The following is a 16,406-nucleotide window of genomic DNA, read 5'->3' as shown; positions in this document are numbered from 1 at the left end:
ATTTAGTGTTTCCAGTTAACCTGTCCCCCACTTTAAAATCACTGTTTTCTACTAAAACTCCATTGTTAGCTATAGGAACAATCAACCCCATTCCTTCTGACAGCTAACCCAGCTATGGGGTCAAAATTTCAGAGTGTCATAGATGAATGAATGAACAGCAGTTCATCAAAGAGTAATAAGTGTGATACCCAACCCCAGTCTACCCCACGCTTTCTCTCTCAAACACGCTCCTGGGAGGAGCATATTTAAATGACCACACAAACTTGATTTACCGGCATGCAATTTCCTGCAAATTATACTAAATTTAACGCTGTGAAAGAATGCTTTGTTTTGTAACTGATGCGGTTTTGATAATCTTGTGTCGGTTTAGCTGTAATCAGTGGGGGAAATGTTATCAGAAGGAGTGCATAATTGGCTCTGCCCCGGTTTCACCCTGCGTGTTTAGAGCCGTGCGTAATTCTGGTCAGTGTATGAATCAGTGGAACCGAGACAATGAAGCCTGTAATGCAGACTATAAAAACAAAAACAACGAGCTCAAAGACCCCAAAACAAAAAAACTGTTGAGTCAGTGACAAGTTTTGTGGAATTTCCTATACTAACGATATGCTTCAGCATAAAAGCTGTGCTTATGAGTGAAAGAGAGGCGCTATTATTGACATTAAGACATAAATAACTGAACTATGGACACGCACACACATACATATTCTGATACTGATAAGCACTCACTGACGCATCACCCTCCCTATCCAACGCCACCTCCAACGCTTACCTGCCCCATGATGTGGACATCGGGTCAGCTGGAGGCGCAGTCGAAGATTGCAGCGGTCCCGGATCAGATGTACACACTGGAACACTTTCCCATGTTGCTTGTCTGTGTTTATTGTGTTATGGTGTGTTGATACCTGTGCATTCCTGTATTATCCTTTTGTGTTGCACATTTTGATGTTTTTTTCCTCGCTACCTGGCCTGACCTGTCTCCCCAATGTGATGTTTGTATTGTATGTACGGTCGGCAAGGTCTGTCATCTCGGTTGTGGGCAAAAGACCTGCAACTGACAAATAAAGGCTATTTCATCTCACCTCATCTCAAATAGGAGTCACATATAGATTACATGGTGGAAGAAAAAAAGGGAAAAAAACAATCAGATGTCGTTAGCTGATTGAAGCTGTGCTTTTTTTCCCCCCAATGTAACACACCAATGGGATGATTATTTTTATTCTCAAAAGCTCTGTATCAGTGTATTGCTATGTAACTACTCTCTCTTTCTCTCTCATAGACACACACACACACACACACACACACACACACACACACACATTCTTGCCCTCCACGTTGCAACACTACACTTCATTTTTCTTGACCCTCCCTTCCTTCCTCTCTTCATATACCAACAGAGAACGCCCATGGTGGGTTTCAGAGGCCAGAGCAAAGGAACTCCCTCGTCATCAACTTCAGACACACAGAAGCAAAGCAAATACACACCCCCCACACCCACATGTGCACTCACTCACACACACATAAACACACACACTCACACACCCCACAGTTCCACATAAACTAAAAGAACCCACTGCTACCTCATAAGTCTCAGGCTGTGGCACCGTCAGCATCGATCAGCTGTTAACGTGACATAGAAGAAGGATGGTTTCTCCTGGATGGGCCGTCGCGCTCATGCTGTTTCAGCTCTTCCACTCAGGTGAGTGAACTGATGACTGAGTGGGTGCAGTGGGCAGCTCTGATGAGAAGAACCTGTTCAGTGTAGAAGCCAATTGGGCGATAGAAGCAGATAAGGTTAAAAAGTAAGGTTAAAGAGTGTGACAAGAGAGATAACTGGGACTGATGATGAGTGGGCAGAGTGTGGTGGCTGCGCTTGTAAGAACCCCCGAGGCAAATTGATTTGTAGTTAAAAATGACATGTGATCACTTTTCTGAGGGTAAAGTTACTTTTTTTACTCTGCTAACCTAATTCACGTGTTTCAGCTCAGGTTTTTCCAAAATTGTAGGAAACTATTTAACTTTAAAAAAATGTAATATGTTGTTAGAGAGGATTCAAAGTGGTTACACATGATCATATCAAACATGAGACATTTGAAAACATAACACAAAACATTATCTACACATGTAAAGCTCCATTCTGCATCAGAAGAAATTTGAATTTGTGATTCTTAGACAGACTTAGCTGACAGTACTTCCCATTCACATTTTGAACGCAGGCTTTTCCTTAAAGATTTCCATCCCATCTTTGGGGATGCTTCCATTCCCAAAGATCTGCAAATCAGGAAAAAAAAGACGTCATTTATCCTTCAGGTTTTGAGACTTGTGATCCTGGTTTGGTCAGGAGACTCTCTGTAAGCTGACCCAGCTGGCAGTTGTACTGCATTGTTCACGTTGCAGAGTGGCACATGGGAAACACAACTATAAATTTTGACAGCCGGCACGCCTACTGCCAGTGAGATCATCTGATAGGCAGGAGAACAACCCCAGGACTCGATGGAACAATGGTCAATTGAAAAGAGGAGCGAGTTCTTACGATTTGGGCAGGGTGTCCTTCCTTCCTCAGAGGAACACACTGGGTGTATTCAGCATGCTATGAAACAATAGTTCACAATAGATCAGCTAAAATGAGCATTATTTCATGAGATGGCAAAATCTAATTGACCCTTGCATGTATTGTGTTAAGACTGAGAAAAGAAATTACTCATGACATCATGTGGGTTACAGTGCCAGGACAAACATAGGAGGAGACCCATCCTTTTATTCATGTTTTTATTTATAGTATTGGGTTTAACATCACAGGTACTCAGTGTGTTAGGTGTACATGTACAGTATCCTCCTTAATGTTCTGTTTTTCCATCTTATGGCATTGTCTCCACCATGTTTTACAGATGATGTAATGTGTTTCATTTCATAAGCCGTTTACTGTTATGGCACGGTATGGATCCAGTATAAGGATCCATACCGCTAACTGACTGCTGATAAAAGCAGCAGGATGAATCCTGAAGCGTAAAGGGCTCTCTGCCCAAGTTCAGCCAAATTTTATAAGACAGTGCTTCACAGCGTAAATAGATAATGACTCAAAGCATACCGCAACTCCCAGCAGAGCAGCTTTTCAGTGACTGAAGATGAAACTGAATGCAGAGAGATGCACAAATGGAGTGCGAGTGGTTGCAGAAACGGCCTGGCAAAGCATCTCAAGCGAGGGAACACAGTAATTGTCCATGGGTTCGAAAATCCAGGGAGGGATTAAAGTATTTTCCTCCAAGTATTAAGAACAGTTTATTTAAATACATTTAAAAATCCATTGTGGTGGTGTACAGAGGCAAAATAATAAATAAATAATTTTTTTTAAAAAAAGTAAATTTAAAAAGTCACTGTCTGCAGTGTTTTTGTAGCTACTTTCACTTTCAGAAGGTGGAGACAAAAAGCTCACAATGAATTTTTAACAGGTTTTTTTTGTTTGTTTGTTTTTACAAGCACAATGGATGAACCCCAAAAAGTTGATTCTGTTCATCTGGATGTAGCGTTTTCAGTGGGAGAAATGTTTGTCCCTCATTCAGTCTCAACTGAAGAAGTTGCTAGTGTTTCTCCCACTGAAAACTCTACATCCAGATGAACAGAATCAACATTTTGGGATTTCCTTACCTGGGTGATTGAGCCTGCATGAAACATTTTATAGTATTTTGAGGTTTTCTTCCAGTTTATTAAAAAAAAGTACACGTAACACAAGGTTTTGCAGTATTGCTGCCCCACAGATTGAACTTAGACAGAAAGGTACAACATGCAGTCTAAAGTTGCATAAGCTGACATTTGTAAGGAAAGCTTTAGCAACTAAAGACTTGGATTATTATAGTAAAGCGAGGAAAATTAGATATTTTTTATTTCTTAGTTAAAACCTGTTCTGTGAATTTCTGAGAAAAATAAAAGTGCAAAATGTTTTTGCACAGACCTTAAAGATACAGTACACGGTGTTTACTTTCATGACTTATTATGTCTTGCTCTTTCTCCCCCTCCCTTAACCTCAGGTACTTCATACCCTGTTTTCACTAACTAACCATCTCTTCCACCAGAAATCGCACTTCCCTTTCCAAATGTCAGCCTTGTCGCTTCTCCCATCCCACCTGGAGAATCAACACAAAGTGTCCTCTGCCCTCTAAAGATATCACCCTCCACTGTGGTGGTCAGGTATGGCAAAAAGAATGAGTGATTATTTCAGGCTGACGTAGGTGGTCAGTGATAAGAGTCTGTGTGCACTAACTTGCTGTTCATTCATCTGTGCAGTTTAAAGCCTTTTTGGACAGTAAAATGATAGCTTGGTGTCACTCAGACATGGTGACCTTGTGGTATTTCATTGTTCAGAAAGGTTCACGAGGTTTTGACCTTGCAGTCCTGTAATGTTGAGCTTCTGAAATCTATGATGCAAAGATCAGCACTCTGATTTTTTTTTTATCTTGGATCAATTTCCAACTATTAAATATTTCAGTTGCTGTCATGACTTTTACTTGACTTTTATTGAAATGTAAGAGGCAACATCAAGAAACAGTCACCAAATTAACAGAATCATCTGCGTGTCTGAGGGAATTAATTGCGTATCTCCTTTTACAGGTTTGGAGATCCAGTCAAAGCTAACTGCTCCATACAAAGAATGGGGTATTTTGGCGTTGGTTGGGAAGTCCCACTGGTAGGTTAATCAGTGTTTGATTATACACAGTGTTTTATATGTTGAGAACCAAACAACACCCACTAACTAAACTAAATATAAGGCTTATATCCTCACTTTGCAGTTTTATATAAGAGAGCTGTATATATTCATCACACAGTCTTCACAATGTCATAACCAATGCAAAGAGAGTTATGCTAAGTGTGAAGTGTATTGGGAAATAAAGAAAGAGCACTGCAGATGCAATATTTGCTTTGAAGGCGTTGACTGAGAAGTATTGAGAAGGTCAGGAGTTGCACTGTGTCTTTGTGGATCTAAAGGACATGATAGGGTGCCAAGATAGGAACTGTGGTACTGCCTGAAGAATCAGGAATGGCAGAAGATGCATGGATGTGCCAGACATGTATGAGGACAGCGAGACATTGGTGAGGTGTGAGTACATCAGTGATCGACAATCTGACAGATGAGGCCAGGCTGGAGTCTGCATGGACTATGATGCTCACTAATGAAATTGTGATCAGTAGTGAGAGTATGGAGTAGGTGGAAGAGAACCTGGAGACGTGGAGGTATGCTCAGAGGAGAAGAGGAATGAAAGTACAACCAAAACAGGATAGATGTGTAAATCAGAGGAAGACAGATGAAAAGGTTACTATGGAAGCAGCAGAAGTGGTGAAGGTAAATTCAATTCAATATTATTTATATAGGAAAAACTTTTTAACGAGAAGAAACCCGTGGAAGAACCGTGCCCACGGAGGGGCAGGCAATTGTTGAGATTGGTTGGGGGTGAAAAGAAGGACACAGGGCAAAAAGACACTGTGGGAGAGAGCATAATTTCAGCATAATTGTCAATAAGGAAAGTCTTAAGAGTAAACTTAAAAGTAAAGAGGGAATCTGTCTCCTAAATTCAAACTAGGAACTGGTTCCACCAAAGAGGACCCCAAAACCTGGAGACTGTCTCCCATTCTACTTTTTAATACTCAGGGAACCACAAGTGAACTCAGTCTGACTGTGAAGTGATCTGATGGGGTGATACAGTACTAGAAATTCTTAAAAGACGTATTTTAGAATGATGATTTTGAATCTGATTCTGGATTTAACAAGGAGCCAATGAAGAGAAGACAATATAGAAGAAATATGTACTCTCTTACTAGTCTATGTCAGTATTCTTGCTGCAGCATTTCACCTCAAGTAAAGGCATTTCAGGGAGTTTTTAAGGCATCCTTATAATAATGAATTACCGTCATCGAGCCTAGATGTAATAAATGCATGAACTAGTTTTGGGGGTCCACGTAGAGGGGGCACCTACATTGTTCTGTGTAAAAAAGTGATTGCGCCCTAAACCTAATAACTGGTTGGGCAACCCTAAGCAGCAACAACTGCAATCAAACATTTGTGATCACTGGCAATGAGTCTTTTACAGCACTGTGGAGGAATTTTGGCACACTTGTCTTTGCAGAATTGTTGTAATTCAGCCAAAATCGAGGTTTTTCAAGCATGAATTACCTTTTTAAGGTCATGCCACAGCATCTTAATCTGATTCAGGTCAGGACTCCAAAGCAGTCCTGCTCTTTTTCTTAAATTAGAGGTGGACTTGCTTGTGTTTTGGATCACTGTCTTTCTGCAAAAACCAAGTGCTCTTCAGCTTGAGGGCACAAACAGAAGGCTGGATATTCTCCTTCAAGATGTTTTGGTAGATTCATGGTTCCATTTACCAGAGCAAGTCTCCCAGATCCCCAGGCAACAAAGCAGCACTGGACCATCACTTTACTGCCACAACGTTTTACTGTTGGTATGTCGTTCCTTTTCTGAAATGCTGTGTTACTTTTATGCCACAAGTAATGGGACACACCCCAGTCTGACCATTTTTCAAGGCTTGGGGATGATCACAATGTTTTCTGAAAAACTGAACTAAGCCTTTATGTTCCTTTTGCTCAGCAGTGGTTTTCATCTTGGAACCATTTGGGCACATTTTTGCCCAGTCTCTACCTTATGGTGAAGTCATGAACACTGACCTTAACTGAAGCAAGAGAGGCCTACCATTCTTTGTTCCAGGGCGTTTTGTGACCTTTTGGATGAGTCATTGCTGAGGTCCTGGGGTAACTTTGTTCGGCCAGTGAAAGTTCACCACTGTTCCATGTTTTCGCCATTTGTGGATAATGTCTTTCACTGTGGCTCACTGGAGTCCCATAGCTTTAGAAATGGCTTTATAACCTTATCCAGACTGAGATCTGAGTTACATCGTTTCTCATTTGTACCTGAATTTCCTTCGATCGCAGCATGATTTCTAGGTTTTGAGGACTTTTTGGTCTACTCTACTTTGTCAGGCAGGTCCTATTTAAGAGATTTGATTGAGGACAGGTGTGGCAGTAATCAGACCTGTGTATGGCTACAGAAGTTGAACTCCGCTTTTCAAAGACATGATACACCACAGTTAATTTCCCCTTAATAATAAACACCATTTAGAAACAGCATTTTGTTTACTTGTTAATATTGAAATTAGTTTAATGGCTGAACATTTGAGTGTGACACACACACACACACACACACACTATCCATTGTGTTTATTGTTCATTGCCTTCACTTGAGGAAAAAAGAAAAGAAAAATCTGAATAGCTTTGTGATTTGTTACCCTTTGCCACTCCAGAACCGTCCTAACTTTACATCACAAGGTTTTCTGGTCTGGAGTGTTGAGAAGATGACTGACTGGACCGTCAAGCCTGTGTGTTTTGCCCTATCTGAACAGGGAGGACAGTGTTACAGTAAACTCACCCTAATAGTCTACAGTAAGTCAACAGCATTATCCTTCTGACATGCATGAAGCACTTTACATGGCTGATATGCCAACCTCTCTCCACAGAGCCTCCAGACAGAGTATCCATCACATTTCTAAATCACAATGAGTCACTGTTTGAGGGTGATCAGTATACTCTACAGTGCCACGTTACAGAGGTTGCGCCTGCTGAAAACGTCCTTGTGACCTTCTACAGAGGGGAGAAAATGCTGGCTCAGATGCACTCGAATACATCCAGTGAGAAGAAACCAGTGACTCAGAGCTTCACTCTGAACATCGTATCCAGTAAGGAAGACACTGAAGCTCAGTACTGGTGTGACGCCAAACTTGAGCTGGGACCTGAAGGACCACAGCACCTTCCAGTGATGGCATCACAAAGACTCTGTAAGTGAAACCAGTGATCTGCGCTACGAATTTTTGGAATTTATGTGGATTCTGTTTTTTAATTTCCCCTTTAGTTCTTTTTCCCCTCTCCACATCTTTAGGATCCCTCTTTGCTTTTTCTGTAAGGCCAAAAGGGTGGATGCAAGCTATTTGCTTCAATCACTGCAGCATCCATTTAAAACACGTACATTTTGAGCTCCAGTTCTGCCACTTGGAGCTTTCCCAGCATCACTGAACAACTACTTACCCCGGCTACGTTTAATGTGCATATGGTTATCAAAGCTTAAAACAGCATAACAGCTCTGTAGGTATAACCTGATCTGCTCAGTGCGCGGGATGCAATATTATGGTAAAGCCACAACAGCATTTCCAAAATTGCTTTTTACATGGGAGTGACAACCGTACAGAAAATACAGCAAAGAACATATCAACACAGTTCAGGTGTGGATAATCCTAATATTTATTTACTTATTGACTGTGGGAAATGACCACCAGAGCTTCTGCCATAGTCACAATATATGCACTGTTAATAACATATGACTGAAGACTTTCTGCTCTACGAACCAGTTTATCACTCAAGAGGCATTTTAATGAGGCAATATAAAGCTGTTATGTGTAATGTTTCCTTATGCAATTTCAAGAATCACATATTCAAACTACTTCAAATAAAACTGCACTCTTTGTTCTCCAGTCATATACCTGTCAGCTGTAAAGTGTTACATAGAACTGCTTAAACCATATTTTTCTTACTAGAAAAGTGAACAGAGCTTCCTTCGTTAGATAAAATGTATTAGGTGTCTTTTCTTCCACTGATTGTTTTTTCTTCTTGTTTCAGTTGCACCACAGCTTAGCTGTCCTGTAAAACTTAAGGTGACAGAGGGCGAGAGATTCCCATGTGAGGTGACAGGAAACCCTCAGCCATCAGTAACCTGGTTTAGAAATGGGCAGATAGTTGCCCCACCCTCTCATTTAAATAAAAAGGATGCTGGAAATTACACAATCCAAGCTAAAGGATTATTTCCAAAAAACTTCACAGTGGAAGTGAAAATCCTTTCTGCCACAGGTAGGGCTGTCTGCATTACTACTGAGCACAATTAATGCTCCCTGTTAACATTTCTACTTTCATTGTTCCAAATCATCTGTCCTGGAGTTTGAGAAATCTTTTGTCCTGATATATGATCATGTAAATTCATGAGAAGAATCCTAAACTGAAGGTTTGGAGTAATCTTGTGCTGAAAACGGTCTCTTCTGCTTTCCAGGAACTGCAAACAGCTGTTGTGGAAATTTCTTGCTGCTTGTTCTTCTTACCCAGATGATAACTCACGTGTAAAACCTTAAAAGTTCCTCTTTCCATGTTACTTGGATAAAAGTGCTCCTGCTGTAGAAAATGCAGAGAAATGTTCATTGCTGTGTCACTCCTTGTGTCCTCAAGGCTCAGCTTTGAATGTGAATGTCTTTATGTGCATTTCAAAGACAGTGGAGTCTCACTAAAAGCAGATGATGCTCTCTAGTTGTTCTTTTTAATTGTTTTGTTGCTGAACTTCTGTCCAGGTACATGTTCTTATGTAACTAAGCTGTCTTTGTAATCTGCCCAAAAGGCAAAGTTCACATCTTCCAGACTGAAAGCTTCTCTAGAAAGAAATTCACATTTTAGTCCTTAGTCACTTAGTGTTCATGGGTATGTGAAAGCAGTATGATTTAATTAAAAACAATTTACTTTTAAAGAGCTGAAACTGGAAATAAGGCGAGACAGACCAGCAAAGGCATCCAGAAAGATATCTGGTTGTCATATTTTCTTTAGAACATCACAATGGTGTTTCATTACTATTTGATATCTGAAGAAATGCTGAGTTACACCCCCATCCTGCCATGTAAAGAATCCAAGAGCTTTTGGAAGGATTTTCTTTGGATTTGGAAAACTGGATCAATGTGTTGATGTGGGTGAGGGTAAAAAAAAAAAAATCCTTGGGCATAATGCATGTGTCAACTCACTGTCCAAGTGTCCTGCTCCACCCCCTTTTGGAAACTGTCTGGGTTAGCTGTCAAAGCAAAGGCTGCACCCAAATGGTACAAGAGGCTAACTGTCTAACAGCCTGCTCTTTAGTTGGGTAACTTTAGACTTCCTCATTGTCCTTTAGGCTTGTTGAGACATTTTATTTTTACATCCTTATTCACAGCTCCTGCATTACTCCTTGCAATACTTTCATTGCACAATAAATTTCAGCTTAAATAAGCTAATTAGGCAGTTGAACTTTATTGTTTTGAGTCATTTGTTACTAGCCTCAGTCAAGTTGGTAACATGACTCACTACTAAAACCTTCAGTTGCTGTACAAAATGTTAAGAAAATAAAGCACCAAATAAACACCTATGACATGCTCTCTTTATTATGTATTAAGTGTGTAGTTTAAGACATTAACTTGGTTGATTTTAGTATGAGAAGTACTCCATTAGAACCTCATCATGTGCCCAGTTCATCTTCAAGGATTCTGCTCCATCTAAAAAGAAAAACATTTTATCTACTTGACAAAATGTTGATTATAAAGCTTTTAGTTTGTCATTGAAACTTATTGGAATACTTAAAGCATCTTGCAGCAATTGATGTGTTGTGTTTGATAAAAACGTAAACTACTAAACCATGATGTCACACACTGGTTTGGTCCCACAAGGAAGTTTTTGCTGCCATTGTCGTTTCGAAACCATTAGCTAACACACATCCTGGATAATCCTCTCACTCTTAGCAGACAGAATGCAGGTTTCAGGATTTTGGAGCCAATTTTGAACCTTGGAGCTACAGCCATCTTTTATTTTGTCTAAATATGAGATTTGAATTTGAAATTAATTTTGTTTCCAGTACAAACATGTCCTTTCGGTTGTTGATTTTTGTCATTTTGAGCATTTCTGATATTTTAGTTCAGTTCTATAAAACTGCTATCCAATTAATTCCCCAAATCATTGGAGTGTCCCCTTTTCGTCCCCTTTTATTAAGACAAAAGAAAACTGAACATGAGGAGCACTTCTCTAAATTCAGAGTTGTTGTAATGTTAGAGCAAAAAGAAAATATACAACTTACTGCATGTCTTTGTTGAAGGTTGTCATTTTGTAGCACCATCACCTTCAGAGACTCTCTGCAGCTGAACAGCATCTGCATGTTTGGTGCCTCCAACCTGAAGCATCTGAGGCAAAATGTCACCACATGTACTGTGTGCTGGGAAACCAACTGGGCTGGACTGAGGAGGAGGAGGGAGTAGGGGAGAACTCTGTGTCTCTGAGAAGCTCCAGTGATGAACAAAACACTTGGTTTTTGCAGCTTCTGCTAGGAGCTCCTGGAGCCCTGGGAGGTGTTGCTCCTGAGCCAGGGCTTGTTCAGCAAGGAGATCCAGGAGGGAATGAGTGGGAGTGGGTGTCTCATCAACTTGAGATTTCTCAGACTCTGCATTTGAGGTAGCTCTGACATTCAGTTCCACTTTTTTGACCTCACCCTTCTTCATGGCAGCACCCTCGTGAACAACAGAACTGAGTATATCGGAGCCTTCAGTGAAGGCAGAAGCTGCTCCTCTGGACATTTCTGTCAGTGGTGAATTTCCCCGATCGTCATTACAGTCATCTGAGAATGAACATGACTGCTTCTTCTCACACGTGGTCTTCTTCGTTCTAAACATGTGAAACAATGCTTGCATTTTTGGTAAATAACTTCAAACATTTTATGTAGAAATTCATACAAGTAACAACAATTAATTCCGCTCATCGCTGCACTCACAGTAATGACGAGAGATCTAACAATTTCCTGCTCTCCTTCATCAGAACCCTGAGAGAGAGAAAAGACATTTAAGTCGTAACATGTGTATAGTTAAAAGTATGAAAATAAAGTTTCAGCACTGAAACTGCACCATTATAGTTTACCTCGATTGCATCCACCCTTTTGGCCAAAGCGGTTTGACCTCATTGTCAAGAAAGATCTTGAGATGCTCTTCAACCTCCTGTTCCCCCTTCCTTTCCTTTTTATAATTGTCTGCTTTTGCTTTCAGCACTTGGCCCAAACACTCTCTAAATGACAGAACAGGTCAAAGTGTCCGTTTTCATGGTCTAAAGCACAGTTTTAAAAGATCTAACTGAAATAAAACATGTTAACACGTGATTGATCTTTACAGCTTACCTGATCTCCTCATTCCACTTGAACACTTTCTTAGGACCTGCTTTTCTCCCAGTTTTCTCCTCATCATTGTCCTCTGTTGCTCTTTAGATAAACAGAAAATGCCATTGTCACAGAGGGCTAGGGATGGTTCCCAGTAGTCCAATTCTCTTTGCAAGCACCTGCACAGCCAACATGCTAATGCTAAGCTAGCCTAGAAGCCAGAGTGTTGTTAAAGCTGAGTAAATGCTGATCCCAGTCTAGCAGTTGCATGTACATGATGGAGAGTAATGTTCATGTGGCATCTGCCTTTTTGAAATTGTACAATTTTGTTGTGTCAGCCATCAGCCTCTTATGGCAGAGGGGTAACAAATTCAAAGTTAAAGAAAAGATTGTAATATTTAAATACAGCCACAACTGTGGCAAAGAATGGGAGATGAGACAACGTGGTAAGTAGGAAAGAAGATTTTATTTTGTTAAATAAAATTATAGACACTAGTAGCTGATAGTCTCACCTCCATTTTCCAAGAATAAACAAACTTACTTTGAAGTCTTGACTTGTTCATATGCCTGACATTCTTCATTGAAACATGAAATCTGCTCAGGCATAGATCTTCCAATGGCATCTTTAAGTTTCTGCATGGGATCTTCCACCCCAGGGGGCTCCCCCTTATCAAGAGCACATATAAGAAGCAGGTCACACAGGTATAAATAATTTACAACTCTGTAATAGAAATGCAGCTGAACACATGAGCTCACTCACCACTTGTGCGATTAGCAGTTTCTTTACACGTTTGAGAAGCGTATCTCTGCTACAGGGCATGAAAGACGACAGGTGTGTGTACACCTTGGAGCGCAGTGACCCACTCTGCTCCCGACACTGTAACTCAATGCTGTGCCGAAACACCAAGAGCAGAAACATGCATTTAAACACCACACTCAATGGTTTTACATTTGAATATGTTCACTTGGGAAAACTCACTCTAGCAGGATTGAGTTGATATCTGGACTGAAGAACTTGAGTTTTGACTCTCCCTCTGATATCTTGGCCGCCTAAAAATCAGTGTAAACATTGTTCATTAAACTGCAATCAGTTTGTCATCCTGTACAGTGTGCACAGGCATTTTCCCTTCAGCAGAAATACATAACATCTCACCGCTGTGAGTTTTCTAATGCTGTCTTTCAGCGCTGGGGGAAGTCCCTCTGGCAGTGGGGCGCTCTGTGATGTAGAACTGGAATCTGACACAAGCTGGGTTTGCTCTGGTTCACATTTCTCCAGAAAATTATTCTTTGAATTTGAAGTTCGGGTTTTGGGATCAGAAAAGGTGTCGAGCTGCACGGGATCATCCGTTTTGCTTTGGATCAGCTGCATCTCTAATGCTGGTTGAGGAAGTGATTTAGGCGATGAGATCTCTTCACTGACTTCTAACAGAGAGTCCAGATCAATATCAAAATCTACTGTGCTGGCTGCTTGAATAAGAGCGTGGTCATTGGTTGAACCAATTAAACTGAGAAGAGGGTCAGTTAGCCCCATGCCTCCACCCCCACCTGCATCTGCAGGAAACAGAGGGGTTGCTGTTGCACCCAGATTTGCAGCTGCCTTGTCCCTCGCTCTCTTCTGTCTCTCTCTCTCCTTTTCTTTTTGAAACTTTTTCAGCATGCTGGTGACGCTCAGAGTCCTAACAGCCTTTTTCTTCTTTTTGATCTCCATCTCATCAGTCTGCCCAATTTCAGACATAGAGCTACAAAACAAGAAAATTACAAGGGAATAATTTAGTGTTGTTAAGTCAGCTTTACAGCATCAGTATCTAACTTTGGTCAGCCTCACCTTGACTTATGATCCATGTTGCTTTTTATCTCTCCATCTGCTCTGCACAGCTTCTTCCCTGGCTTCTCCTGATCATTATTCAGTTTACGTTTCTGGGAAATTTTTCAAAGGTATGTTAAACAACTCAAAAACGTTATAAAGAACCAAAATGTTGGTGCAAAAAAAAAAAAAAAAAAAAAAAAGTTTGGGTACGAGGACCATCAAAAATTTCCTTTTAAATCTATTTAGCAGATTTGCCAAAATATCCAGCGCAGCCAGTCATGTACTCTTACTGCTTACTTTTGTCATCTCAAGCGTTTCCTCTTCGGCTGTGAGGTCATCGTCTTCGGTGTCAGAGGCCTGGCGGAACTGCAGCACGCCCGAATTCACATAGAACCCACCAAATTTGGTGGTGATGGAGCATGGCACGAACTCGTCATACTAAAAGCAGTATGTAATACAATTACAGAAACTACTGAGGGACTGTATAACCACAAGCAGTACACATGATGGCTGTTGAGAGCTTTCACGTGCAGCAGCGAGCTAATGCTTAAGCAGAAAGAACATTTACTCAGTGGTGAGTGAGGTTATTGTCATAATCTATAAATCAAACCGTCTTTTTGTGCAGCACAGCAGGCAAGGACAAGTTTATACCAGCTGTGAGACATTTCAAAAGGTGTTCTAACACCGACTCACAGCCTCAGAGTTGTCAATGAAAGAATCCTCGTCATCATAACCATATCCGATGTCGATCAAGTCCTGGATGCGGTCCTTTTTTTTCTTAGGTTTGGCACCCTGTATTGAGAGGAAGCATAACATTACTGCACCATTTACAAATGTTTATCAGTGATCGCCACCTTTTGTTCACACATCAATTTAATCTTATAGGTTAATAAGGTAATTGTTTTTTAAAAAACAAAAGGAGTAACAGGCTGCTTTCGGAGGCACAACCTGTGTCACCACAAGTGAACATAATTTATTAAGCCTTAATATATGAACGTTCTCTTTATCACATTGTATTCTTACCTGCCGTTTCTGAACAGTATAGATGATCAAACAGTCATTATTGCCTGTTATTTGTCAAGTACCTATTTAAACACAACTTGTGTTCACAAGAGTTTCAGAAAACCTGATCAAAAGACATTCTCAGGTTATTGTGTCCAGGCTGACCTCTGGGCCACCCAGTCGTAGACAAGCACCCATCAACCCTCACAAAAAACACCAAAAAACCCCCAAACAAAATCTGTTTACATGTTTACAAGAGAAAAAGGCTACTCACATATTTTTCTTCCAACTTCCTTGCAATGGCAGCGACTTCATCGTTCTCCCTCTTTTCTTCCTCCTCTAGTCTGCTCAGTGGTCCTTCAACTTTTGACTGACTTATCTGAAACCCATCAAATGCCATGCCAACCATTGTTTTACAGGAAACTGAACACATGTCTGGCTCCAATGCAACCAGCATGTTTATTAGTTTTTCATGAGATTAACAAATCAAGTCATTCAGAAGAGCAATTTACTCCCACTGTGAGTGTTACTTAAGCAGATCTTTGTCCCATTTTGACTGTTATCTAACTTTTAAACCCAGCTCTGGCTTTAAAAAGTTAGTTTTTTAAACCACTTTTGAAACTAAGCAAAGGCTGCTACTGAATTAGCAAAGCAGTTCAAACTGAATTAAAACTGACCTGCTTTTTATGTGTGTAATACCTTAAATGGTTTACAAATTCATGTGGTTACCCAAAAGCCTAAAATATATTTAGCCTTCTTAACCTAGACTAACTACAGTCACGGGTCTGTTTGTATCTTAACTGGTTACAGGTTAGGAGGGTGGACGTCGTGACTTAATTCCACCTTGTCATCAACAAGCTGCCTGTAGCTGAACTCCGGGAAGCTCCGCTCGTCGGGCTCAAATAATGTGAGGACGAGCCGGACTGTTTCAGTGTCAGCGGGTCGGTCTGAGCGGGATTCTTCCATCTGCGGAAGCCCTGACGGACACCGGTGGGTCGAAGGCGAGTTAGAAGAGGGCGCATCACTGCTGAGAGTAAACAGCTGAACTCTCCGGGGTTCAGCCATCCCAGGGACAGCACACCGGAGTCAGTGGTTTGGTTTGAACCGAGGAGACGGGCAAAGAGAGTTTAATTAAACTCAAACTGCGGCAGGTGTGCGCGCACGTGCCCGGCTGTGTTACCTTGGCAACCAATCCCGTTTGTTTAAAACTAGGTTTATTTCTTTAAAGATGGTCCGTCATCAATTGGTGATTCTGTTCTCAGACATGTGAAGCTAGAGACACCGGCAACCATAGTCAATTGTCTTCCAGGGGCCAGAGCAGGCGACATTGAAGGAAATTTAAAACTGCTGGCTAAGGGTAAACGTAAATTCAATAAAATCATAATTCACGTCGGCAGTAATGACACCCGGTTACGCCAATCGGAGGTCACTAAAATCAATATTGAATCGGTGTGTAACTTTGCCAAAACAATGTCGGACTCTGTAGTTTTCTCTGGTCCCCTCCCCAATCAGACCAGGAGTGACATGTTTAGCCGCATGTTCTCCTTAAATTGCTGGCTGTCTGAGTGGTGTCCCAGAAACGATGTGGGCTTCATAGATAATTGGCAAACCTTCTGGAGGAAACCTGGTCTT

General features: G+C 41.0%; 2 protein-coding genes across 3 annotated transcripts; one reads left to right on the top strand and one right to left on the bottom strand.

The window, feature by feature from the left end:
• Positions 1-1,590: 1,590 nt before the first annotated feature.
• LOC146517330 (intercellular adhesion molecule 1-like) lies at positions 1,591-9,215 on the top strand. The gene is made up of 7 exons (XM_085163320.1): positions 1,591-1,696; positions 4,068-4,182; positions 4,603-4,678; positions 7,302-7,440; positions 7,515-7,832; positions 8,668-8,895; positions 9,092-9,215. Exons 1-7 carry the CDS (start codon positions 1,642-1,644, stop codon positions 9,160-9,162), a joined length of 1,002 nt encoding a protein of 333 aa, XP_085019446.1. The 5' UTR covers positions 1,591-1,641; the 3' UTR covers positions 9,163-9,215.
• LOC146517329 (ubinuclein-1-like) lies at positions 8,347-15,914 on the bottom strand. 2 transcript variants are annotated; one of them, XM_085163319.1, is made up of 14 exons: positions 15,618-15,914; positions 15,049-15,153; positions 14,466-14,564; positions 14,070-14,210; positions 13,791-13,882; positions 13,119-13,704; positions 12,945-13,015; positions 12,726-12,855; positions 12,507-12,631; positions 11,987-12,067; positions 11,734-11,877; positions 11,591-11,638; positions 10,904-11,484; positions 8,347-9,210 (listed from the first exon to the last, which is right to left on the bottom strand). In XM_085163319.1, the coding sequence occupies exons 1-13, from the start codon at positions 15,837-15,839 to the stop codon at positions 10,926-10,928; spliced, it is 2,403 nt and encodes an 800-aa protein (XP_085019445.1). In that variant the 5' UTR covers positions 15,840-15,914; the 3' UTR covers positions 8,347-9,210; positions 10,904-10,925. The 2 variants fall into 2 exon arrangements, with proteins under 2 accessions (XP_085019445.1, XP_085019444.1); XM_085163318.1 differs by lacking the exon at positions 8,347-9,210 and adding an exon at positions 10,160-10,328.
• Between the last annotated feature and the right edge of the window lie 492 nt (positions 15,915-16,406).

Source organism: Neolamprologus multifasciatus, chromosome 6 (assembly GCF_963576455.1).
Source record: "Neolamprologus multifasciatus chromosome 6, fNeoMul1.2, whole genome shotgun sequence".
Lineage (NCBI taxonomy): Eukaryota > Metazoa > Chordata > Actinopteri > Cichliformes > Cichlidae > Neolamprologus > Neolamprologus multifasciatus.
This window is presented reverse-complemented; position numbering and strand designations above follow the sequence as displayed.